This window comes from Chlorocebus sabaeus, chromosome X (genome assembly GCF_047675955.1).
Source record: "Chlorocebus sabaeus isolate Y175 chromosome X, mChlSab1.0.hap1, whole genome shotgun sequence".
NCBI lineage: Eukaryota > Metazoa > Chordata > Mammalia > Primates > Cercopithecidae > Chlorocebus > Chlorocebus sabaeus.
In genome coordinates this window covers 115,314,460-115,341,248 of record NC_132933.1, presented here as the reverse complement: position 1 = coordinate 115,341,248, position 26,789 = coordinate 115,314,460, and the positions used below count along the sequence as shown (strand labels likewise).

At 41.7% G+C, this 26,789-nt stretch overlaps 1 protein-coding gene across 1 annotated transcript; it reads left to right on the top strand.

The window, feature by feature from the left end:
• Nucleotides 1–4,282: 4,282 nt before the first annotated feature.
• On the top strand, nt 4,283–4,885 carry LOC103247468 (putative ferritin heavy polypeptide-like 19). The gene is given in 1 exon segment (XM_037995996.2): nt 4,283–4,885. A coding segment is annotated over 1 exon segment (603 nt).
• The last annotated feature ends 21,904 nt before the right edge of the window (nt 4,886–26,789 follow it).

Below are 26,789 nucleotides of genomic sequence, written 5' to 3'. Positions count from 1 at the left end.
ATTGGATAAAATGGGTGATTTTACAAGCAGTAAAGAGGCACTAGGGCCACTACTAGACTAGAATGCTCCATGAAAGAGTCACTGTCTCCTACCACGAGTGACAGAGTCATCCATTTGAAATCCTTCTAGAATAAAACATGGAATGAAAGCATTTGAGTTTTGAAGCACATGGACTCAATCATAAAATAACTATCAGGAGAGCATTTAGGATCAGTGGTGATTCTCATTGCTCTGTGTGCTAGTTTCTGGACGAAATGAAGCTGATTCTCTTGTTGAACATTAAATGCAGAATATGGACCCTGAAAATTGTCTTTCATATCACCCCCACCCTGCACCAACAGACTCAAAAATTCAGTGGGGAGACTTATGGATCGCGTTTGAGAATTGCTGGTCTACATAAGCCAAAGAGGTGTCTGTAACCAGTAAACAATTATTTGGGATTTCTGTGCAGCAAACTGTTAAGAGATGGAGGAAGGAAGAACATCTTCATGAGAAGTCACATAATTACAGTCAAGTTAGAAATAATCAGACACAGATAGCACCAGTTATTCAGAAAATTGACCAAGGAACAAGAGTTTTGGAGAAGGAGTAGGGTGCTAAATAAAATGTATTTTAATCCAACCAGGAAAGGCAATCCAAGCATCAGCTGTACTCTTATAGTTAAATGCTGATTATCCCCATAGTACAAGGATGGGGGACCAACACTTTATAAAGAAATGCCACCTAAAATGCAGACACACAGTATTTAAATTAATCACAATCTTAAAGTAGGGGTCAGCACATCAGGGGAGAGATAAAAAGTCTAAACTCTTCATCCCATCCATGAAGAGGGGCTTGGCAGCCTCCTGAGGAAAAGCTTTGTTCTATCTCATACTATAGCTTCACATTTTTAAAAACAATTTACTTAAACTCATTTCCCAGTAGAAGTTGAACAAGGAGTATTTGTTCTGTGAAACTGCGTAGGAGAAACTTGACCTTGCTAGAGGAAAGGGCTGTCCCAGGAACACTTGGTGAGAGAGGGTGGTAGTTTGTGCTGCTGTGAATCACAGCAGGTACTTACTGGTTTTCTTTACATGTCTTTGTTCTCACTAAAAGCAGAGAGAGGCCATGAGAAACTATATGACCCAGCAACCTAATTATACAGCATTTCATTGAAAACTTGACTGTGGACCCACAGTTCTAGTTGAGCATCAGTCCTGACATTGAATTCTGTTTCTGTATCATCTTGGGTAAGTGCTTTATATTTAGGATCACAGATTCCTCATGGGTACAATAACAAAAACAATTTCTACCTCACAAAATTGTGAGGATTCCCAAGAATGTAGGAAATCATCTAGTCTGGTACAGACTCATTAAATCATCTACTTCTCTGGTGACAGAGCTGAGACTGGCTTCCTTGCCTCCTTTTTAAACCAGTGCTCACTGTGGCCATGCTCCTGAACCCTGGGCCTCACACACAGCATTGAGGCAACACGCTGCCCCAAGGTATTTCATGTTTGTAGTTGGGAGCTGACGCCACTTCCATTCCCACAGATACCTCCAACAATTTGTTCCTTTGCTTTCCTAGCCCATTTTTGTTGCTTCTTCCTCACTATACTCCTTTCCAAAGGAGAAGAATGTGCTAAGCGCCGGCATGGTGTGCAGTGTGGGAGACACAGACAGATGTGGGAACCTCCTAACTCTGCAGACCTCGCGGCTCAGTAGGGAAAACTGAATGGTACTATCTGTGGTACCACCTGTTTAGTCTCCCACCACCAGTCCCGGAACTAGCATTCCCCTTTTCTGGGGAACTGCTTCACACAAACACTGATTCCAGGTATGTGGTTCCAGGAGTGCTTTATATCATTACATGTCCCACCTTCCTCACCACAGCTGACTGGTTCTGGGATCAGATAGTCGTGATCTCTGCCCCTGTGCTTTGTGTTCCTGGCTTAAGATTAGGTACCCAACGACCAGCCTGATTTTATTCCAGACATCGAGACAGAAGGAAAACCTTTTTCCTTGATCCTCAAGAGTCCATGAGGGATTTTTCTTTTTTATTTTCCTTTTGAAGACCAAGTCTCTCACTCCTGTCACCCAGATGGGAATGCAGTGGTGGGATCACAGGTTACTGCAGACTCGACTTCCTGGGCTCAGGCAATTCTCCCACCTCAGTTTCCTGAGTATCTGGGACTATAGGTGTGTGCCACCATGCCTAATTTTTTGTATTTTTTTTTTTTTTGTAGAGAGTGGGTTTTGCTATGTTGCCCAGGATGGACTTGAACTCCTGGGTTCCAGCAATCTGCCTGCCTTAGCCTCCCAAAGTGCTGAGATTACAGAGGTAAGCTGCCACGCCTGGCCAATGAGGGATTTTAAATTTCACTCTCCAGAACGAAAAAAAGGAGAAGGATTGAGATATATATGTGTGAGTGTGTGAGTGTGTGTGTGTGTGTGTGTGTGTGTGTGTGTATTTGGTGCAGTAAGCAAAAGGAAAAAAATATGATGACCCAGAGCTATCTCAACCTCTCATTTTCTTCATCTGCCTTCCCACTGAGAGGGTGTGTTCTGGAATGCACTCCAGTGCCATAAGCCTACAAGACCCTGTGGGTACAGCCAGTGGTTATCCAGTACCTTCTTTGACTAGCTAATTTGATTTGTGAGGAAAGGCTAGCTCCTGTAACAAATGTTCCAAATCTCTAGGTTTTAAAATAGATTTTAATTTTTCCGTTTTTATCAAGGTCCTGTGCAGGTTGGTGGTGACAGTGATGAGGGGACATTCTCCATATGTTATTCAAAGTTCCAGGCTCCTTCTCCAAATTGGGTATATCATATTGTAGGTCTGTTCCTCTTTTTCACACAAGACATGGATTGCACAGGGTGTGTCCTATAAACTAGGCCTTATTTAGCCATACGTCAGTTATTTTCATATTTCAATAGCCAGAAATCAGTACATGACCCCATGAAATCACAAGAGTAGCTTGAAAAATATGGTTACTTGTGGACCAAGATGAAAACAAATGAGCTTTGATGAAGTCATTCTGCCACAGTGAGTTTCTCTAATTGGAAGATTTGAAAAGTACTAGCAAGTTCATTTTGCTACAGACCTAAGCTTGTTCTTCAGTGAGCTGAAGAACTAATTGGTTTTAAATTCAGCAGGGAAGACATGAGGATTAGTTATTGAGTACCTAAAACCGTGAACATAGAGGACTTTTTGAAGTAAATTTTAAAAATGGAGCCTTTGGTGTTTAAGCTTTGATCCTCAAAACATATCTGAAATCACATTCGCTATAATGTGGAGCCATCTCTCCTGCAGAGAGAATTGAGCTTCAGGGTGCAGCAGACATGGATGAGCATTTAAAGGGAAGCTGACATCTACCTAGAAGACAGATCCACTAAAGTTTTCCAATGCCAGAGAAATACCATGCTTTGGACATTTGGAATAGTTCCTACTCTGCCTGGGAGCTCTATACCTTTATCTCCAAAGGAGATGACCACTCCCTAATTGACACACACTCCACCCTCCTGTTCATGGGAGAATTCTATTGGTCATCCAGACTCACCACTGTGCATTAGATACATGCTCATCACCGAGGCTAACCTAGTCCTTGATTCCAATCATGAATGGGCAAACGTTTTCCAGCTCTTTAAGAAAAGTGAGGAAGATGCAAAAAGAGAACTAATTCTGGAGGAAGGAAAAAAGGATATAATACAGGAAACAGAAGAAAACGTTACCAGAACATACTCTCAGAGTTTAAGAAATAAATTTATAAAATTTATAAAATGAGAACAAACTGTCATAGAGGGGAATAATCAGGGGACAGGCGAAAGTCCTTGGACACTAGAAAAGTTTCTGCAGACTTGACGTTGTGCAGAGGACTGAGAGTGCCTAGTTCCTCGGCCTGCCTTCGGAACTCATTGCGCTCACCCTCGCCACGAGCACCACCCGCCGGACCGGGTGCGCCCCTCCCCTCATAACAGTCCCCACAGCCCACTTCCGGTCCCTTCGCAGACCCTGCGACAACCACCACCCTGCCCGGAGGACCCTGCCCTCTGCTGGTCGCCGCACTCGCCCACCATGGTGGTGCTCCGAGGCCTCCGCCGTGGCCGCCACAGCCGATGCCGATGCCGCTGCCCGCTCCGGGACCCTCGCGACCACACCGCTTTACCCCGCCTGCTCCCCGCGCCCGCGCTGCCTGCCCTGGGCCCGCTGTCGCAGGTGCGCCAGAACTACCACCCCAGCTGCGAGGTCGCCGTCAACATCAACGTCAATCTGGAGCTCTACGCCTCCTATGTGTACCTATCCATGGCCTTCTACTTCGACCGGGACGACGTGGCCCTGGAGAGCTTCAGCCGCTATTTCCTGCGCCAGTGGCACGAGAAGAGGGATCACGCCAAGGAGCTGATGAGGCTGCAGAACCTGCGCGGTGGCCGCATCTGCCTTAGCGACATCAGGAAGCCAGAGCGCCAAGGCTGGGAGGGCGGGCTCAAGGCCATGGAGTGTGCCTTCGACCTGGAGAAGAAAGTCAACAAGAGTCTCCTGGAGCTGCACCAGCTGGCCAAGCAGAACGGCGACCCCCAGCTCCGCGACTTCCTGGAGAACCACTTCCTGAAACAGCAGGCCAAGACCATCAAAGAGCTAGGTGGCTACCTGAGCAACCTGCGCAAGATGGGGGCCCCCCCGGCAGTAGGCCTGGCAGAGTACCTCTTTGACAAGCTCACCCTGGGCCGCAGCGAGAAAGACACTTGAGCCCAGAGGGGCGCCGCAGCCACGGGGTGCCTTCCCCAGGTACGGCCACCAGGCGGGGCGTCCATGTTGCCCTTTCAGAACGTTCTCTTCAGTTTCTCAGTTTTACCGTTGTTGGCAATAAAGTTATGTATTCTCAAAGCAATAAAGGTGTCCAGCTGACGCGTGTCTGCAACACTCGCACCTTTTAGGAATCAGGGCACATCCCCATGCAGGTTTAAAGTAGGTATCCAGCAGTCTCTCCACTCAGCTCTACCCCATCTGCATGCAGCTCAGGATCTGCGGGGGTGGAGGGAAAAGGTATTCTATGGGCCCCTGGAAAACACATTAGTCTTCCCCTTATAAACTCTGAGGGCATGTGGGATAGGGTGAGGTGAGTTGGGGTGGGATGGGGTGAGATGGGTGGGGTGGATGGGGTCGGGTGGGGTGTGCAGTATTGGGCCATGGTATCTGTGGGTGCATATGCATGGTAAGGTGTAAAGCATGGTGTGGAATTCATCCTAGTGGTTGCCTCTGGAGAGGAAGGGTAGGAAATGTGATTGGGCAGGGATTAAAATAATATAGTCTTTAACTTGACATGAAAAGTTTTCTTTTTAAAGTATGCGTCGCTGGGTGGGTGGCTCAGGCATGTAATTCCAGCACTTGGGAGGCTGAGGCGGGCGAATCACCTGAGGTCAGGAGTTTGAGACCAGCCTGACCAACATGGAGAAACCCCGTCTCTACCAAAAATACAAAATTAGCCGGGCACGGTGGTGCATGTCTGTAATCCCAGCTACTGGGGAGACTGAGGCAGGAGAATTGTGTGAACCTGGGACATGGAGGTTGTGGTGAGCGGAGATCCCACCATTGCACTCTAGCCTGGGCAACAAGAGCAAAACTCCATCTCAAAAAACAAACAAACAAACAAAAAACAAAATATGCAAGTGTTAAGGATTCTTGCTTCTGGGCTTCAAGATGGGGGCTCTGGTGGACAGTATCGCAGAGTACCTCTTTGGCAAGCTCACCCTGAGTGATACAGATAATGGGACTGAGCCTTAGGCTGCCTTCCCCACAGATAGGGGGTGATTTCCTATATATTGCCCTTACGAATTCTCCATTCATGGTTTTTCCTTCAATTGTACCATTTCTTCCATTAAAGCTAGTTGAAAAATAAACAACTCAAAAGGACTGAAAAACATAAGGTCAAAGCTGAAGGTCAAATTTGTGACATTGAATATAAAGTAGAATAAATGCCCCCAAAATGTCAAGGCAGCGACTGTCTGCTTTGAAGAATGTAGAGGGGTGGCAGAGAGTTGAAGGTGCAGAGCAGGTAGAGCCAGTGTAGCTGATCCAGGTAGGAGACTAGTGCAGCTTGAACTGTGATGGTGGCTGAGGAAATGAAGAGAGGTCGACAAGTTCCATATGGGTTTTTGACAAGGAGAGACAAACTTTACTCATGGACAGGAGGTGAGGAATGGGAGAGGGGGAACATAATGTAGGTTCTGAAGTTTGGACCTGAACACTTGGATTGATGATGGTGGTATTATCTCCCTGGGGATGGTTGCAGGGGTCCCTGGGGTGGAGGAGCGGGGAATGCATGCCATGTAAAATCAGATTTTTATTAGACATCCAAGTGGAAATGTGAATCATGGAGCTGCAAAAATGTCATGATTGGAAGTAGGCATATGGGGGACTTTTTATAGATGGTAATGAAGTCATGTGATTGGATGAGCTCACCAGAAAGAGAGCATAAGGGAGAGTATGACAAATCCAGTCCAAAGTGCAGAGCAGCTAACATTTAGAGGATGGTTGAGGTGTTTGAACACCCAGAGAGTTGCTGGTCCCACCTTGACCTTTGTCTGCCTCATGTTTATTATCTTATTCCCAATGTCTGCCCCATGCTTACCTCAAAATCATCCTGTTCCTGAGAAGCTCAGTGTGGCCTCTGAATTCTCCTTTCAAGATGGAGAGAAAAGTTCGCCTTTTACATTTTCTTCATGTCTCTGGATGGAAAGATATTATTTCCTAGTATAAAGAAGATTCTATATGGAAATGATACACCTGTTTCTCTATGTTTTTTTTTCTCGTTCCCCTTTAAAAACTCTTCTCTCTCAGTCCACTATTTGACCAAAGGATACCTCCACCCATGTAAACCCTAACGTTGCCCATGTCTGTTGAAAAATACTTAAAACATCTATTTTCTGTGCCACAAAGAAAGTTACAAAGAAACAAGAAACAAAAAAGTCTTCTTTCTTCTGTGGGTTACAAAGGTAAAAGGCAAAAATTTACAGACTCTATGCTTTAGTCAAAGACACATGTGTAGCTTGCATCATTTTAAAGCTAGCAGATTGTTTTGAGCATTGTATTAGTCCGTTTTTCACGCTGCTGATAAAGACATACCAAAGATTGGGCAGTTTACAAAAGAAAGAGGTTTATTGAACTTACAGTTCCATGTGGCTGGGGAAGCCTCACAATCATGGTGGAAGGTGAAAGTCATGTTTCACATGGCGGCAGACAAGAGAAGAGAATGGGAGCCAATGGGTTTCCCCTTATCAAACCATCAGATCTCATGAGACTTATTCACTACCAGCAGGACAGTATGGGAGAAAGTGACCCCATGATTCAGTTATCTCCCAGTGGGTCCCTCCCACAAAACATGGGAATTATGAGAGTACAATTCAAGATGAGATTTGGGTGGGGATGCAGTCAAACCATATAAGCATTTATTAAGATATGAACAAGTTTAGCTGTGCAATAATTGTCTTCCACATTTCCATACGAGTGTACTTTAACACTTTCCTTAAAAATTAGGATTCTGGCCCTTTGAGTTCAGTTTACAGAAAATGCTATTGCCTTTTTATGCATCTTTGTCAAACTTGGTCTTCTCGTTGCATCTCTTTCACTGCCTACTGTAAGGACTTCTGAATTCTCTGACTTTGTCCCAGCTATAACCTATTGAAACAGTCCCTTGACTGTTCTCCTGTGGATATGAGAAAGAACAGAGCAAGCATTAATTTTTGAGTGTTTCAAACTTTTAGGTGACTGAGGGGACTTCTTAATTTTCTGTTTTGGAGAGAAAATTTGGTGTAGTGTTTTCTTAACCTGAGATTGCCTGAGTTCAAATCCCATCTTAGCCACTCATTTTGGGTACACTTGGGTAAGTTGTTTAACTTTTCTGTGCCTCAGTTTCTCCACATAGGGATAATAAAACCATCAACCCCATTGGGTTGTTGAGATTAAATGAGTTAATATATGTAAATCACTTAGAGCAATGCCTGGCACTGTGTATGTTCACTATGTGGTACCCATGATTTATCGCCATTATCATCTTCTACTCTTTTAACTTTTATTTACGTTCAAGAGAACAAGTGCAGATTTTTATACAGGTAAACTGCTGTCATGGAGGATTGTTGTATAGATTATTTCATCACCCAGGTACTAAGCCGTGTACCCAATTAGTTTTTTTTGTTGCTCTCCCTCTTCCCACCCTCCACCCTCAGGTAGGTCCCAGTGTCTGTTATTCCCTTCTTTGAGTCCACGTGTTCTCATCATTTAGCTCCCCCTTGTAAGTGAGAACATGTGGTATTTGATTTTCTGTCCCTGCATTAGTTTGATAAAGATAATGGGCTGGAAGCTATCATCCTTTACCCTTATGTTTCTTCGTGGTCTTTTTTTTTTTTTTTTTTTTTTGAGACGGAGTCTCGCTCTGTCGCCCAGGCTGGAGTATAGTGGCCGGATCTCAGCTCACTTCAAGTTCCGCCTCCCGGGTTTACACCATTCTCCTGCCTCAGCCTCCCAAGTAGCTGGGACTACAGGTGCCCGCCACCTTGCCTGGCTAATTTTTTTGTATTTTTTAGTAGAGACGGGGTTTCACCGTGTTAGCCAGGATGGTCTGGATCTCCTGACCTCGTGATCCGCCCGTCTCCTCCTCCCAAAGTGCTGGGATTACAGGCTTGAGCCACCGCGCCTGGCCCTTCGTGGTCTTTATGCTTTGGGAAAATACTTCACTTCTACACTTTGCGACTGGGGGTCTCTCTTGCATGTCTAGTAACCAAGTCGCCCTGTGTACTGAGAAGGAAAAACCCTTAGAAGCTGGTTTGGTGGTCAGGTGTCTCCAGGACTCAGGAGGGTACATGGCGGTTTTCGCTCCCTGCCCCCACCCCACACATATCTCAGGCCCAAGACAGGAGGAAGGTTGTGCTGTGATAAATTTCCGAGCTATTCCCCGCCCCCACCCATTCTATTTCAACCAGCTTTACCTTGAATTCACTCCTAGAACGCTGTGCTTATTCTTCCCAAACCCAGGTTGCCTGAGTCTCCTGTTTCCATCCTGAACTTTCTCCCACTCTTCAGAGGTGGACAACAGCAACAGGATGAAGTGCTCACCCTGATCCCCACCTTCGTCTGGATGTTTGGAGCTGGAAAGGAGAGGAATGGCTAAGGGGGAGAATGAGAAAAAGGGAACACATTAGGGCCACTGATAACATAACTAAAATCGACATATCATCATGAGCTTTGGCATAGAGGCTCTCAAGCTTTGCTGCACATTCAAATCACCAGCAGAGCTTTTGAAAATCTCAATGTCCAGGCGGCATCCCAGACCAAATACATAAGCCTCTGGGGCAGGGCCTGGGCATGCCAGGCATTGAAAACCAGCACTAGCTCTGGCTGCTCAAAGTGTGGTCTGTGACCAGCAGTATCAATCTAAACTGAGAACTTGCTAGCAATGAAAAATTTCAAGCCACACCCCAGGGCTATGGAATGAGTATCTACATTTTAAGAAGACTCTGGGTGATCAGTTTACACACTGGAATTTGAGAAGCACTCTTTAGCACCCTGGTTGGCAAATATGGCTGCACCTTGAAATCACTTAGATAACCTGAAAGTAATACTAATGCCTGGACTTAATCAATGTGCTCAATCTATACCCTCATGTAAGTACTAGACCAAATACAATAAAAACTTACTGTAACTTCAACAGTTATTGACTCAACAATCAGTGATCTCTGTCTCACACACACTAGATTTTATCTATTCTGTTGTTTATCACAAACTGGTTTGTTGCATAGCATGGGCTCGCAAACTACAGTCAGCAATCCTAATCTGGCCCCCACTTTTTGTGTGAATACAGTTTTATAAGAACACAGCCACCCCATTCAATTACCTATTGTTTGTGGCTACTTTTAAACTCCAGCAGGAGAGTTTGTAGTTGAGACAGAGGTCGTTTGCAGTAGCTGCAAAGCCTAAAACATTTACTATCTCATTCTTTATAGAAAGTCTTTGCCAATCCATGTTTGTGGTAACTTGCCGCAACCATGAATTCACCTAAAGCTACCAAATATTATAAACTTTTCACCTTTCTTTATGCATCTATTTGTCTTTTTACTTTTCCTTTTATTTTTTTCTCACTCTCCATTAATATTCTAGAAAGATTTGGATATTTGTAATATTTTAGACACATCGCGAACACTCACACTTACTAGAATTTCAATTGTTACCTTTCAGACTAACATCTTTGTATATTTCAGCAATTCAAACTCTTGCCTTTGTGCCTTCAGTTTAACCTGTCTCTTGCTGTGCCTTTTTAAAATTGAGGGCCCTCAGTCATCCTGCTTCTGGAAGCATCAGAGTGGAACAATGCCTGACTAGCCTTTTTGACGGATTCTTCATAATCACATATTCATCACAGAGGCTGTTTAAAGTGTGCTCGTTTTTAAGTTATCACAGTCTATTTCCATCATTTTTCTGTCTGTGAGGCATTTAAATTTTATTAATACGCAAAGCTACTTCCTGGCACGAGGAGAAATAGACTTCTTCCATTTTATATCTATTTCAACTTTTGTGTTTTATAATGTTGGTTTTGGTTTATAATTTATTGTAATGATATATTAACTGTACCACATGCACCAAGGATATTTATTTATTTATTTTTCCCTTGGGATACTTCTCTGTGCATGATTTTTTTCTCCCAAATGTTTAATTATTCTATGAAGCATATTGAAAATCATAAGTTCCAATTTGAAATATGCATTCAGAACTATAAATCAAGAAATAGACTTAAGGTAAAAATTTTTAGGAAGGGAGCATTCATGCAGTTATTTCTTTTCAGCCAAATAGCCATTTTTTCAATAATTTATACCGAATTCTGTCATGTGTTCCACACGTTATGCTTGGCACTAAGAAACAAGGTGACTAAGACACAGGTTCTGGTCATAGTCAGACAGACATACAAATAGATGCCTCCAATATACTTCAGTACGATCTACAAAAGAAATAAACACAAAGTGCTGTGTGACTCCAGGAGAGAAACGGGATCTAATTCTCACCTGAGGAGTCAGGAAACACCTACTGTGGAGGTGACATTGACTCTTGAAGGATGAGTTGGAGTTCCACAGCTGGAGAAGAGAGAAGAGAGTACTTTAGTTACGCTTCTTTACTGCATAGGAGCCAATAGAGAGGGAACAGTTACAAACACAGGGTTGTAAGGGAATCTAGTTGATGAGGTGATGTATTTACTAGACACTGAAGGGGGGATACATTGTTTTATATTTTAAGGAACTCCATAAAACTCTCCTCTGAAAGGTCATCACTGACTTACTAGTTAACATCAACACTGGTCTCTTTTCAGCCCTTGTCCTGCTTGATCACTCTGGAGCCATTTAATTGTGTTGGCTAGTCCTTCTTTCCTTGGTTTTCTTGTCCTCTCTTGGTTTGCCGAATATTTATCTATAGAGAACTACATAGATTTAATGACCCTCTTAGATTCTGCTTTTGTCCTCTTCAACTCTTGCTCTGTGTTCGTTTCCCCCTGAGCCTAGCCTAGCCACCCCCAGTGGTCACTCTCTCTCTCTCTCTCTCTCTGTGTGTGTGTGTGTGTGTGTGTGTTCCAGATGGTTCATCTTGACCATGACACTTGAAAGGCCACCTATGAAGCATCTCCCTCTTGGTGTACCCAGAACACTCATACTCAACAAATCCCATGATTAATTCATTTTCTTTTTCTCAAATGGCCACTAGATTTGCCACACTTTCCCCTACACTCACAAGTAACACATTTTATAGTCACCCTAGATTTATGGTTCTTACTCAGCCTGAATATATGTAATATCTCTCCTCTCCATATGCTCTTCTCCCCTTCAATGGGCCTTATGTTTTTCAGGCTACGATGATCTATGATCTAACAATTTTCCTAATCTCTGTACTGGTCAAAACTCCCTAACCATGAAATTTGACCCTGGCTAGTCAAAGCAGAAAAGGATTTTTAAAAGAAGGATATACAATAACAAACTTGGAAGGCCATAGGACCAGGTTTAGAAAATGGGAAGCATCATGCAAAATGGAGCCTTGTCTGCCATCTGTCTTGTCCTATTGTCTCAAACAGGAATGGTGTTCCGATGTTGAGCTGCCCAAAGTAATAAACATATAATCTAATTTTTCTAACCCTCTCTTAATAGATGATATTGGTGCTCTGCCCAGATGCACTTGATGAGCAGAATACCCAAATGCTCAGCTGCTTGTGAGTACTTCAGCTGATGGCTTATGCCTGTGACCTTCTCAGAAGGAATACCCTTGGCTAACTGGCACAGCCAATGGCCCTGTGACACAGAGGTACAAAAGCCTGGACCTGTCCCTTTCTCTCTGCTGTGAGATTTGTGCTCCAGAATCTGTCTTATGTGACGCCAAGGGTAGACATTGATGAAGATCACTTATTTGCTTGGCTCCTTCCCCTGCCCTATCTTGCAGTACGTGTTTCCTCCAGAGTGCATGCCTTTAATAAATCCCTGCCTCAAGCTCTGCTTCCAAAGAACCCAACCTAAGACCCCACCCTCAAACAGAGTTGATCACCTTCTCCTTTTTCTTACCTCCATTTATACTACATTTCTTGTTAATGGCACTTGCTGCTCTGTATGGCAATTGTTTCTTCATATGCCTGGGTCTTTTAATAGGCTATGGAACACTGGAGTGCAGGAAACGCGTGAATTTTTTCTCTCATTAAGCCCTGGTATATATATACACAGGAAATTAAAAATGATAAGTTGAACTTAATTGAAAATAAAAGTCAGATCACAGTGGATTAAAGAATGAGTAGAAGTGAGGTAGTGGAGCTAGTAATTATAGTGAAAGGTTATTCTTTCCAATGTCCATATGTTCCTTGGAATATTATTATTGGCCTACTTATTTTATCCACCAACTAGATTGTGGATAATTGAACAAAAATACATTTTTAGTAATTAGTCTCTACTCAGAAGGATTTTTTACAAGACACAAAGTTCATGCAATCTGGTTAATTTCCCAAACGAGTCAGATATATTCTTTCTTTCTCTGTTAGCTTTGTTATTACTTACTCAGGAAGGGGTCGCTTTTGAAATTTGTGACTTAGAAATTTCTTGCACTTCAATGTCAAAAATAACACTGCATGGCCAAGGCTAGGGATTTCATACATTTCTTACCATTTTTGAAGCCTACATGCCTTATCACTCTAGAGATATTATATAAAATTATTTCATATTTGACAAATGATTCCAGTTTGATTATCATTTTGCCTCATCTATAGAAGTCTATGTGTGGTGGATGTTGGCTAGTCAAATAATTTACTGAACATTTGCTGTATACAAAATACTATGCTATCAATGTTGGGGGCTAGGAGGTTGACAATTAATATAAATAGTCTGTATGCTGAAGAAGCTTGGGCTAGCTAGAATTGTAGTATAGCTTAGAATCATTTACAAAGGACCTCATCAATCAATTTCGGATTAATTCATAATTGATGCTGAGCCTGTAAGGACCAAGAGGGTACAGCATGAGGGGATGATTAGCAAGAACTAGGTCAATAAACAAAAGAAATTTTCTGGAGAGAAGTTTGTTTAAAGTGTGTTGATGAACCTCAGTGTAAAAGATACTTTCTTAATATGCCTGTCTAGCCAATGCCCTCCTTCTTGTCTCTACCTTAGAATTCCCAAGACATGATTCTGACCATGCCATAATCGAACACTGGAAGGAATTGAGTAGGTGGTGACTAGTCTGTATTTTAAGTTGAGAGTCTCACTGGGCTGCCACTTGGTGAGATGACATTGGTCCAAGTTCTGACCTCCATATTTATAAATCCACAGGTTTGACTTTCCCAGTGAACCCAAAGGTAAACAACTTCTCGGTGAGTGATCAGCAGCCTTTTTCTATAAAGTGTAAATATTTTACGATCTACAGGTCATATTGTCTTTGTCACAACTATTTCACTCTGCTGTTGTGGTGTGAAAGTAGCCACAGGCTATATGTAGATGTGGCTGTGTTCCAATAAAACTTTATTTACAAAGTTTAAAGGCCAGCCAGATTTAGCCTACAGGCTATAGTTTGCCATTCCCTGTTCTAGAAGATTGACTCACACCAACAACATTTCCAAGTTATTAATCAGCCACAAATAGGACTCATACAAGCAGGAGAGATTATTACTGCATGTTTGATCAGAAACTGGCCACTAGAGAAGCTCAACTTCAAATCAGAAGTTTCCTTAGTAAGCAACAGGTGAGGCAAATGAAATGTTTTGGTTTGTGTTCTTATAGAAGTGACCCTGATATGATTTGGGTATTTGCCCCCTCCAAATCTCATGTTGAAATGTGATATGCAATGTTAGAGGTGGGTCCTGGTGGAAGTATTTGGGTGATGGAGGTGGATCCCTCATGAATTCTCATGAATGGCTTGGTGCCCTCCCCATGGTAATGAGTGAGTTCTTGCTCTGTTAGTTCATGGGAGAGGTGGTTGTTTAAAGGAGACTCTTACCTTCTCCTCTCTCTCATTCCTTTTCTCACCATGTTACACGCCTACTCCCCCTTTGCCATCTGCCAAAAAGTAAAAGCTTCCAGAGCCCTCACCCAAAACCGTGAAGATGCTGGTCCCATGTTTGTACAGTCTCCAGAGTGATGAGTCAAATAAACCTCTTTGCTTTATAAATTACCCAGTCTCGGTAGTCCTTTATCGTAACGCAAAATGAAGACTTTGAGACAATGGTTTAAATGTAAGTAATTTATTTGGCAGATAATACCAGCAACTATCAGTAAGGAAATAAAGAAATAAAAACAGGGAATGGAAAGAAGCCAATAACATTTGCATTATTAAGCAAGATCACCAAAGTCAAGGAGAACATAAGCTCCCTGGGAGAACGTGCCTCTGATTTATACCAGTCATGGCACAAGGGAGCTGGGATATTTATCCAGTAACTCGATCCATCATTGGTTGGGGGTTGCTTGTGGGGGGGATCAGAAAGAGATTCAGTGTCCAAAGAAAGGCCTCAGGATGAGGGTTGTAGGTGCTGGCAGCTGCAGGTTGGACAGCATGTATGAACATGGTAAATGCCAAGGGGCTATGGGGGGAGGGCACCAACAGCATCTGTTAGACTTGTTTTCTCCCAAATGATATTAATAAGGTAGCATGGCTTACTGAGTAAATTTTCTATTATAGGATTTTTTTTCTGAATAAATGGAACTGCTCCTGTAAATCAACTAACCTTCCTCTCCATGATATTGGATAAGCATTAACATATTTTTAACAGTTAATCCATTTTGCGAAATAGTTCCTATTAACCCAGCTGATATAATACTGATATAGAACATAATTAGAATCATCATGAATATAGCCTTTTCAAATTGTTTTGTTTATTTTGTCTAATAATATCATTTTTAATAGTTGGGAATCATGGGGCTTGGGACTGAAAGTGGACCAAACTTCACCCCTCTCTTATTTGGCCTTGGTGATTCAGTGTACTCTCTGTGCTCTTTTGCCATATTTATTGTTAGAGGCAGCCAAAGGCTGGCCTGTGGGAGTAACTATGGAAAACAAGAGTGTGTACACACTCTGAGGGCACACCCGAGTTTTGGAACACAACCCCATAAATGAGGAACTCCACAATGCTGGCATGTCCAAGGCAAAGTTCTTAGTCTGTTCCGTTAACTTTGTGCACCATTTCTATTCTCCTTGAAGCCAACCAAGAGCAGTCTAAGCCTAACAGTTGAGCTCATGGGCTTCGTCACCATGCAGACATAAGTTAGATTACTACCTCAACCACTTGGCTTTGCTGCATGGCATATTCATTCGGACATAAATGTCAATACCATCCTGGGTATCCTATGAAAAATCCACTTCCATGAAAGCATTTCAGGACAATGTAGACTTTCTTAACATTTCACAGTAGAGGCCAAGAAAGAATTCACATCATTTTCCTCAAAGCAATCAACTTTAAAATTTCTATTGACATTTATATTCTCCCAAGTCCCTTCTTGGTCTTCCTGATACAATGATTTTCTCTCTGTCCTTCATACAATACTCAGTGTTATAAGCTCCATTCTCTTCATCATTCCCCTCACTTCTTTTCTATTCCATTGTGATATGCAGTTGAGCCCCACCTAGCTCTCCACCTCATCAACATAAAGGGTTCTCCAGTTAATAGGACCCACCTGCCCTAGAAGGGAAGTGGGATTATATGTCATTTGTGGCAAGGGGTAAGGGATGAGAATTATTTCATATGCCTCATGTATCCATAAAGGACTTCTACTTAATATGTATTTTGGTGTGTATGTATGTTTCCACTTCATTCCCCGAGAATGAAACACATGTTGTTAACACTGCCAGCCTCTCTCTGCTCCCTTGTCTACTCCTTTCCAGCCATGAAGAAGTATGACTTTTCTGATCAGAAAAAGTAAGAAAAGGAACGAAGTAGATGTGTATGGCAGCCACTTATGTGTGCCACTTGGAGAACCTCTCCGGAAAGAACTTACCACTCAGTTGCAAGGAGTGTGGCTAGTTGACAGCCTCCAACTTTTGAAGGCCACATTCTTCTCGGAAAGCCTAGCCAATGAGGAAACACAGAAGGAATGCTAAGACCTGCCCGCTTCTGCCAATATGAGACTCAATTAACAGGAATTGTTTGCTTTGGAGCTGTCCTATGTGTTAACTGAGACTTTGTCAAATCTGCATTGAGATCCCAGGCTTGTCCTGCCCAATCTTACTTTCTCCCCCTCGCTCCATCTTGCTTTCTCGCCTCTTTCCTTTCATAGGTGTCATAGCCACAGCATGGTCTGAGACTTTCCCTGCCCAGTTTTGCTTCCTCCCCCTCTCATCTTTCACAAGATTTACCTCCAAATATACTGTTTGCACTATTAACTCTGTCTCAGAGTCTGCTTCCAAAAAGACCCAAATAATACAGTGTGGCTCTATAGCTCTACTTCTCTTCGTCTGTCTCTCTGTCTCTCTCTTATAGTTTGTACAGAAGATTCAAACAGTCTTACAATCTCCATGTGCTGAATTTCTTAGGGAATGATTTTCTGCTACAAGTGGGAGGCTGGATTCTTGGGTAGATTGTTGGGGGCACAGTTTTGGGGGTCCATTATGACTGTAAGTCTAGTCTCATTCTGCAATTCAATCTTAGTTCAACAAAGGTGATATTTTCATCTCTGTTTTATTCCTGTGTTTTATGTCTCAATTAGTTTGTGACTCTGGAGGGAAATAAAAAGGGCTGCTTTATTTATCCTTTCAACTCCAGCATGAATAGGGGTTGAATATTTTCAAATTCTTATGTGTAATTTAGAAGACTTGAATGATTTTCCAAAGGCCACATAGGGTATTTGTTCTGCTCTATTCTTATGAACTCATTTAAAAAGTTCATCCAAAGCATGACCTTAAAAAGTAAATTGAGCAGAGTGACAGACAGAATTCGATTAATAAAGACACTATTGCAATAATTACTTCTGCCGATGGACTTATTGCTTCCTTGAAGATGTAAGGATAGAATGTATGGACCGTGAGCATGAGGCTTTCCTAGAATTTTAGTGTGTGTATGTATGCTCAGTGTGTGTGTGTTGGGGGGAGGTTGTTTGGTCCTATACAGGTTGTTCGGAAAAAGGCACTAGCAGATCGGTTTTAGGGTACCAGTCCTTTCACAATTCCTGTCTTTGGGAACCACTGTGCATACAGTTTTTGCTGAAGTGTGGGCCTAGGGCACTCCAAGCTTCCCTACCAGCTGCCTGGCCCAGCTTGCCTCAGGTGCCTTCTCTGTGGTGTCACTCATTGTTGCTACCCCATCTGTAACCTCTCAGCTTATCCAGGAGATCATGTGCAACTTCCGTGGACAGTTACTTGTTCCTACACTACCCAAGGCTTCTTACCTTAAGTACCTGTCTTTCTGTGACTTAGGACATTCTCTGGCTATGAGAGCATGCTACACTCACTTGGGGGGCAAGCCAGCAAAGGCCAGGAAATTTAATGTCCTAGAAGTGACTTTCAACCAATGAAGAACAGAATTTGGTGGGTACCTCTCCAATTTCCTTCCTCCTCTTGGGGGGATAATTCTACGGCATGATCTCTCATGATTAGCAGCATGAGAGATAGCAAAGTCTCTCAGCAGGTCCCTAGTGCATTGAGCTCCCTAGTAATAACTCACTCATGAATGTGCCTTTTATTGAATGTCTTCCCCTTTCTCTTTTTTCCCCTCTATGCTTCCTGGTATTACTCCTTGCTATGCACTGAATGTTTGTATCCCCTCAAAATTTATATGTTGAAATGCTAATCTTCAGTATGATGGTATTTGGAGATGAGGCCTTTGGAAGGTGATCAGGTCACTAGGGCGGAGCCCTCATTATGTGATTAGTGCACTGAGAAGACACGAGAGAGGTTGTTTTCCTCTTTCTGCGCTCTCCACCATATGAGGATACTGCAAAATGACTACCATTATCAGACCAAAAAGAGAGCTCTTACCACCACCCAACCATGCTGGCATCCTGATTTCAGACTGCTGGCTTTGAAAACAGTGAAAAAAATATTATTTTTGTTTCAGCTACCCAGTCTATGGTAATCTGTTATAGCAGCCCAAACTAAGACATCCCCCAAATAAACTGCTTGTATCCAAATCCTTCTCCCAGGATCATCTTTTGGGAGAACTTAAGCTAAGATACTACCCCTGGCCTTACCAGGTTTTCTTGGGAAATTAAAAGCGAGAGTGAGGGTGAGAAAACAGAAAGGAGCAGACATGTGGAATTTAGCAGAGTCGCAGAAACTATGGAGATTTGGGGTAAAGAACAAAGAACTCCTATGGTGACTTTCTCCAAAAAGGCTTTGAGAAAACAACCCCTCTCTATTACCAACTCCCAAGGCACAGTGTCATATCCATGAGCAACCCCGCTTCTAGTTTATGTGTGGTTCAGTTTCTTCCAAGCTAAATCTGCTTGACTTGACCAGAAGGCCAAATAAATTCAACCTTGCTCCAAACATGTCTCTTCAGATCAGGTTATTCTCATTTGTAATGAAGAAACTGAGGCAGCTAGCAGATTGATCATTCATAACACTCTTCTTTCTAACTATAACATTCTAAAATGTGGGAGAAGCTCTAGTTCCAATAGCAATCCATGATTAAATAACTATGAAGTATGGAAGTTGGCCTGTAAACATTTCTACAGAGAGCTACTTCATTCATTTTGTTTTATTTGATTCATGTTAGTTTCTAATCAGCCCCCAAAGAGGGTGGAGTATCCTATTTGAAGGCCCATAGTTTTATATGACTTCACTTTCTCAGACAACCCAGTGATTTGTGATCAAGAATGAATATTTGTGCCAAGTAAAAAATGTTTAACATTATCCCAGCTTAGTAAGAGGAAAGGCAGGGGATAGGGGTGGTTAGGAGGTAGAACCTCCATTACAGTGAGATGGCTCCCCTGAGGAAAACAGCCTCAACCATGTTTTTCGAGTTCTATTCTCGATGTCTTTTTTTCTTTTTTGAGAAAGGGCCTGGCTGTGTGACTTAGGCTGCAGTGCAGTGGGGCGATCTCGACTCATGACAACCTTCACCCCGCTGGGCTCAAGTGATCCTCCCACCTCAGCCTCCCGAGTAGCTGGGACCACAGGCACGCACCACCATGTCTGGCTAATCTTTTGTAATTTTAGTAGAGATAGGGTCTCGCCATGTTGCCCGGGCTGGCCTCGAACTCCTGAGCTCAAACCATCCACCTGCCTCAGCCTCCCAAAGTGTTGGGATTATAAGCATGAGCCACCGTGCCCGGCTCAAACTCTATTCTATTCAGCCAGTTACCTTAGCACAGGACAGGGCAAGGAAATGGAGCAAGGGAAGGGGTCCCTGTTACTATGTTTAGTGCCTTGGGAAATATATTCCTTGGGGCTATTACGATTGCCTATTACATAAGTAAGCTCAAATAAGGCCAGGCTTATCAATCAAACATCTCTGCAAACAATCAATAAAGAACTCAGAATATGCAGTCCATAGTGTCATCCAACTGATGTGTTTTTAGATTTTGAGATAATATTTTTTGAATTCCTGTGGAGGAAGGAATACCTACATAGCATTGGCTCCTAAGAAAGTGACTCAGCAGGCCCCATCAAAGATTGCCATTGAATCAGGCTGTAGGGTTTGGCAGGAGAAGGAGGGCTGGAGAACAGTACAAGCTGAGGGCTGAATCACACTGGCTGGCACTGCAAAGAACCCTGTCTAACCCTAGTTAATGTCAGCGTTCCCTCTAGTTTAGCTCACAAATGGATTTTAGGTACTTCCTGCCATGTAGACTTTCTTGCTTCTCATGCTGTGCTGAAAATAACCGGCTAAGAAACCTGGAAGACCCCCCACCCCGGCCTTAACCAAATGCCAAAGCTGTTATTACCAATAGCGGACAAACCAACATCATGTGCCTCTTGTTGTGATGCTTTAACAGGGACACAGAGCCATTGAAGTCATATTTCTGCCAGAAGAGTACCTAAACCAACTGTAATCAGGAGAAAACATCAGACACACCCCAACTGAGAGATATTTTACAAAACAGAAGGCCTGTGTTCTTCAGGAATGTCCATGTCATAAAACACAAAGAAAGACTGAGTCAATATTAAAGGAGCCTAGAGAGATGTGACAACTAAGTGCAACACATGAACATGGATTAGATTTAGGAGGAAAAGGAGTAGAATGACCAGAAAAACATTGTTGCAACAGCTGTGAAAACTGAATATGGACTGTGTATTATATAATAAAGAGCATGGTATCAATGTTAAGTTTCTGGAATTGGATATGTGTACTATGGTTTTGTAAGAGAATTTTCATTCTTTTGTTTACTTCTCTTTTAATATTTTTCAGAGACAGGGTCTTGCTCTGTCACCCAGGCTGCCTTACATTGGCTTGGTCACAGGTCACTGTAACTTTCAACTCCTAAGCTCAAGAGATCCTGTTGCCTTGGCCTCCCGAAGCACTGGGATTACAAGTGTGAGCCATGGTGCCTGGCCCAGAATTCTCTTGTTCTTGGGAAATATATGAAGTTAGCTGCATCTGTCTGTCTCTTCATTCAGGTATTTCAGTGTGTCTGTGACACACATTCGTAAAGTGTTAAAAATTGATCTATCTAAATGTAGAAAGTTATGTGTTTTATACTTTATAATAACACTTTGACAGAGAAACAAGGACATACATCATAAAACTGTACCCAGCTGGTGTAAGTGGTGAAGCTATCAATCCAAATACATGGAATATTGTCTAAAGTTTATAAGAACCAAATTTATAAATAATATATGTTAAGATTATGGCTCAACTTAATGGAAGACTTGTGTTTATACTTATATACACTTAAATGTTATTATAAATAATAAAAATTTATCCAATCTACAAATGAAGTACAAGAAATTTAGGTATTTATGTTAACAGTTTTCAAAATAATTAATAAACTAGAAGTCTTAAACTACAGAAAGAAATTCATGTGTATTGTATATGCAACTATTTTGTAAGTTTTATATTATTTCAAATAAAAAGTTAAAAAACACCAAATTATTAATTATTATTATTTTATGAAAAGTAAATCACATAGAGAAAACTTTTCTGCAAGATCATACTCCCATAGTAAAGTAGAAAGAGAATGGGTCTGGGGCACCTGAGAACTGGTTACTCCTAGCTCCACCATTAAGTAACTGAGCATTATGGGAGAAAGTCACTAAATTACCCGAGACCCAACTTTCTGTAAAATCGAGTCCTCACATTGCAGGACTTCTCTTCCCAAATCTTCACTCTAAGAACACTAAATCATAAACTCCTTTTCAAGTGTATTTATTCTTTATCGATTACATTAAATATAGCACCCTTCTTCCTGAGAGCAAAGCCACAAACCACCAACAATGACCAATTTCAAAATAAATGTCTGCAAATGCAATTAAGTGCATTTTAGAACAGACTTGTACTAACAGGAAGTATAATTAACTCAGAGGCATTCTTATAGAGTAATCCCAGGTTTGTAATATAGGTTCATTTCATCCATAAAGTCAAGAGAATACAATTGAGTCGTATAGAACATCAGCATATCTGACACATTTTAATAAGGGAGATACAGATTATATCCCAAATAAATAAAGAAATGGCAAAAAATAGTAATGAATAGTTTCCTTAACAAATTATGACATGATCTGCTGGCAATATTAGTCTGACTCCTACTGATGTAATAAGGCTGACAGCTAGCTGCAAAAGTAATGAATTTGAGTAGAAATTGACTGTGAACTGTGCTTCGCTTAAACTTGGACTAACCATCCTGCTGACCTAAGAGAAATCCATGCAGTAAATTGCTTCAAGAGACACAGGATACAGAAAATTCTGCTTCAAAATGGTAAAGTATCATTTTCATTTTGAGACCTACTTTCAGGCACTAAATTAAATTTTAGATGACCTCAGCTTTTGTCCTGTCTCTAAAAGATCCAACTCAGATATTTGTCATGCTTCCAGTTTCCAAAACCTAGTATTGGTAGTTTTCCTCAGATGAATTCCAAGGCTCACTCAGCTTGGTTAGGCAATTATAGTTATTATCATGAAAAATACTAGGTCACATGAGTTCAATTTTTTTCTTTTTTCTTTTGCAAAAAAAGAGTAATATGTGAATGTTTTAGCCAGGTCATTTCATATTCAGCAACTGACTCTGGCTTTTATTACTTGGCCACGACATTGGTAGAGGTCAACTGCAAAGCAATGAGCAGGCAGGCTACAGTAACTTATGTCAGGCATGTGACAGCTGCATAGTGTTACAGCATTGGCTTTTTCTTCAACACGGATATACTTAGCTACTGCCCCACCTCCAACTCTGTCATCTTGGAAAAGTGAGTTTATTTATTTATCCCTAATATGTCCTCTCTCTCTCTCTCTCTCTCTCCTTTTTTTTTTTTTTTTTGAGACTGAGTCTTGCCCTGACACCCAGGTTGGAGTGCAGTGGCACCATCTCGGCTCACTGCAACCTCCACCTCCCAGTTAAATTATATAATTTAACATCAGTCTTATTAGTAATGGCATAAGGCTGGGCGTGGTGCCTCACACCTGTATTCCCAGCCCTTTAGGAGGCCGAGGCAGGCGGATCACCTGAGGTCGGGAGTTCGAGATCAGCCTGACCAACATGGAGAAACCCCGTCTCTACTAAAAATACAAAATTAGTTGGGCATGGTGGCGCATGTCTGTAATCCCAGCTACTTGGGTTCAAGCAGTTCTCTCTCCTCAGCCTCTTGAGTAGCTGGGATTACAGGCGTGTACCACCAAGCCCAGCTAATTTTTTAGTATTTTTAGTAGAGACGTGGTTTCACCATTTTGGCCAGGCTGGTCTTGAATTCTTGACCTCAAGTGATCTGCCCACCTTGGCCACTCAAAATGCTGGGATTACAGGTTTGAGCCACCGTGCCCGGCCTATCCCTAATATGTTCTATCTGTAAAATGGGAATATGATTTTATTTCTTGAAAATCAGTGACTGAACAAAGAAGACAAAAGAACAAAGAGAAGATAGAACAAAGAGTTTTTACTCCACAAGGAATTGTGCATCTGGAAATGTATTACCTTCTTTTTGCTTTTCCCCAAAGCTCCTCTGAAATGAGAGGAAAGTGGAGGTTTTAAAGACAGAAACCTAGAAGGGTAAGTACAATAGGAGATAAGATATCAGCAACACAATTTGGAAACTGGAAAGCAGTAAATGACCTAGAAAACCTAAGAAATCTAATTTCTAAACTGGCAGGGAGGAAAGCTGAGAACCAATCTGATCCACCCAGCAGCACCCTGAAACACTTAGGACTGGTGCTAATAGTGAACCCTGAAAATTGGGATGAGGATAGGGCTAAAAGCAGAAGGATTGGGTGAACTTTTGTGTACAAAGCATTTGGAATCCAGTACACCTCCCTCACTATGTGCAGCATTTGACTATTCTGCCCACAGTCAAGCAACAACTAGGGATTAGTCTATGGAGAGGATAAGGCAAGAAACTTCAGGACCAGAGAACACCAGGCACAGCTAAGGTCAGAAGTACTGTGTGAAAACTAGGGGATTAAGTGAACATTTATAGAAAAAATTTGAGATGCCGCATCTCCTAGATTTCTTGTTCCACTCAGCTCCTGTAGCAATGGCAGTCAGACTTGTGCCCTCCAGGCAGGTTATTGGATAGTCCTTCTCTGTGGATGTTTACATTAAAGGTTCCCCAAGGGAATAGGCCAGTCATGTCACCACATTACCATGTTACCCACACTTGACAAAAGCCAACTACTCCCATAGAGCTTCCAGTCAGCTTTTCAATACATCATATTTAAGGATGAACAGATAAACCAAATAAAGCAATTTTCTGGGAAAATCCTCCAGACTGAAAGATGGAGGCCAAACAAAACAAAACAAATATACAATTAAAAATGGAGTGTGGGAGGACAAACTGAATTTGTAAGGAGAAGGTAATTTTAAAGAATACAATTTCACTGTGATGCTAGTTTCTCTTGCTGTGCAGAAGCTCTTTAGTTTAACTAGATCCCATTTGTCAATTTTGGCTTTTGTTGCAATTGCTTTTGGTGTTTTCATTATGAAATCTTTGCCCATGCCTATGTCCTGAATGGTATTGCCTACGTTTTCTTCTATAGTTTTTATGGTTTTGGGTTTTACATTTAAGTCTTTAATCCAACTTGAGTTAATTTTTGTAAAAGGTGTGAGGAAGGAGTCCAGTTTCTGTTTTCTGCATATGGCTGGCCAATTTTCCCAGCACCATTTATTAAGTAGGGAATCATTTCCCCATTACTTCTTTTTGTCAGGTTTGTTGAAGATCAGATGGTTGTAGATGTGTGGTGTTATTTCTGAGTCCTCTGTTCTGTTCCATTGGTCTATATATCGGTTTTGGTACCAGCACCATGCTGTTTTGGTTACTGTAGACTTATAGTATAGTTTGAAATCAGGTAGCATGGTGCCTCCAGCTTTGTTCTTTTTGCTTAGGATTGTCTTGGCTATATGGGCTCCTTTTTGGTTCCATTTGAAATTTAAAGTAGTTTTTTTTTTTCTAATTCCATGAAGAAAGTCGATGGTAACTTGATGGGAGTAGCATTGAATCTATAAATTACTTTGGTCAGTGTGGCCATTTTCATGATATTGTTTCTTCCTATCCATGAACATGGAATGTTTTTCCATTTGTTTGTGTCCTCTCTTATTTCCTTGAGCAGTGGTTTGTAGTTCTCCTTAAAGAGGTCCTTCACATCCCTTGTAAGTTGTATTCCTAGGTATTTTATTCTCTTTGTAGCAATTGTCAGTGGGAGTCACTCATTATGTGGCTCTTAGTTTGTCTACTATTGGTGTATAGAAATGTTTGTGACTTTTGCACATTGATTTTGTATCCTGAGACTTTGCTGAAGTTGCTTATCAGCATAAGGAGATTTTGGGCTAAGACAATGGGGTTTTCTAAATATATGATCATGTCATCTGCAAAGAGAGACAATTTGACTTCCTCTCTTCCTATTTGAATACCTTTATTGCTTTCTCTTGCCTGATTGCCCTGGCCAGAACTTCCAATACTATGTTGAATGGGAGTCGTGAAAGAGGGCATCCTTGTCTTTTGCTGGTTTTCAAAGGGAATGCTTCCAGCTTTTGCCCATTCAGTATGATATTGGTTGTGGATTTGTCATAAATAGCTCTTATTATTTTGAGATACGTTCTATCAATACCTAGCTTATTGAGAGTTTTTAGCATGAAGGGCTGTTGAATTTTGTCAGAGGCCTTTTCTGCATCTATTGAGATAATCATGTGTTTTTTGTCATTGGTTCTGTTTATGTGATGGATTATGTTTATTGATTTGCATATGTTGAACCAGCCTTGCATCCCAGGGATGAAGCCAACTTGATCATGGTGGATAAGCTTTTTGATGTGCTGCTGGATTCTGTTTGCCAGTATTTTATTGAGGCTTTTCGCATCAATGTTCATCAGGGACATTGGCCTGAAATTGTCTTTTGTTGTGTGTGTGTGTGTCTGCCAGGTTTTGGTGTCAGGATGATGCTGGCCTCATAAAATGAGTTAGGGAGAAGTCCTGATTTTTCTATTGCTTGGAATAGTTTCAGAAGGAATGGTGCCAGCTCCTCCTTGTACCTCTGGTAGAATTCAGCTGTGAATCCGTCTGGTCCCGGGCTTTTTTTGGTTTGTAGGCTATTAATTACTGCCTCAATTTCAGAACTTGTTATTGTTCAGGGATTTGACTTCTTCCTGGTTTAGTCTTGGGAGGGTGTATGTGTCCAGAAATTTATACATTTCTTCTAGATTTTCTAGTTTATTTGTGTAGAGGTGTTTATAGTGTTCCCTGATGATAGTTTGTATTTCTGTGGGATCAGTGGTAATATCCCCTTTATCATTTCTTATTGTGTCTATTTTATTCTTCTCTCTTTTCTTATTAGTCTGGCTAGCGGTCTATTTTGTTTATCTTTCCAAAAAACCAGCTCCTGGATTCATTGATTTTTTGAAGGGTTTTTTTGTGTCTCTATCTCCTTCAGTTCTGCTCTGATCTCCGTTATTTCTTGTCTTCTGCTAGCTTTTGAATTTGTTTGCTCTTGCTTCTTTAGTTCTTTTCATTGTGATGTTAGGGCACTGATTTTAGATCTTTCTCACTTTCTCCTGTGGGCATTTAGTGCTATAAATTTCCCTCTAAATACTGCTTTAGCTATGTCCCAGAGATTCTGGTACATTGTGTCTTTGTTCTCACTGGTTTCAAAGAACTTATTTATTTTTGCCTTAATTTCATTATTTACCCAGTAGTCATTCAGGAGCAGGTTGTTCAGTTTCCATGTAGTTGTGCGGTTGTGAGTGAGTTT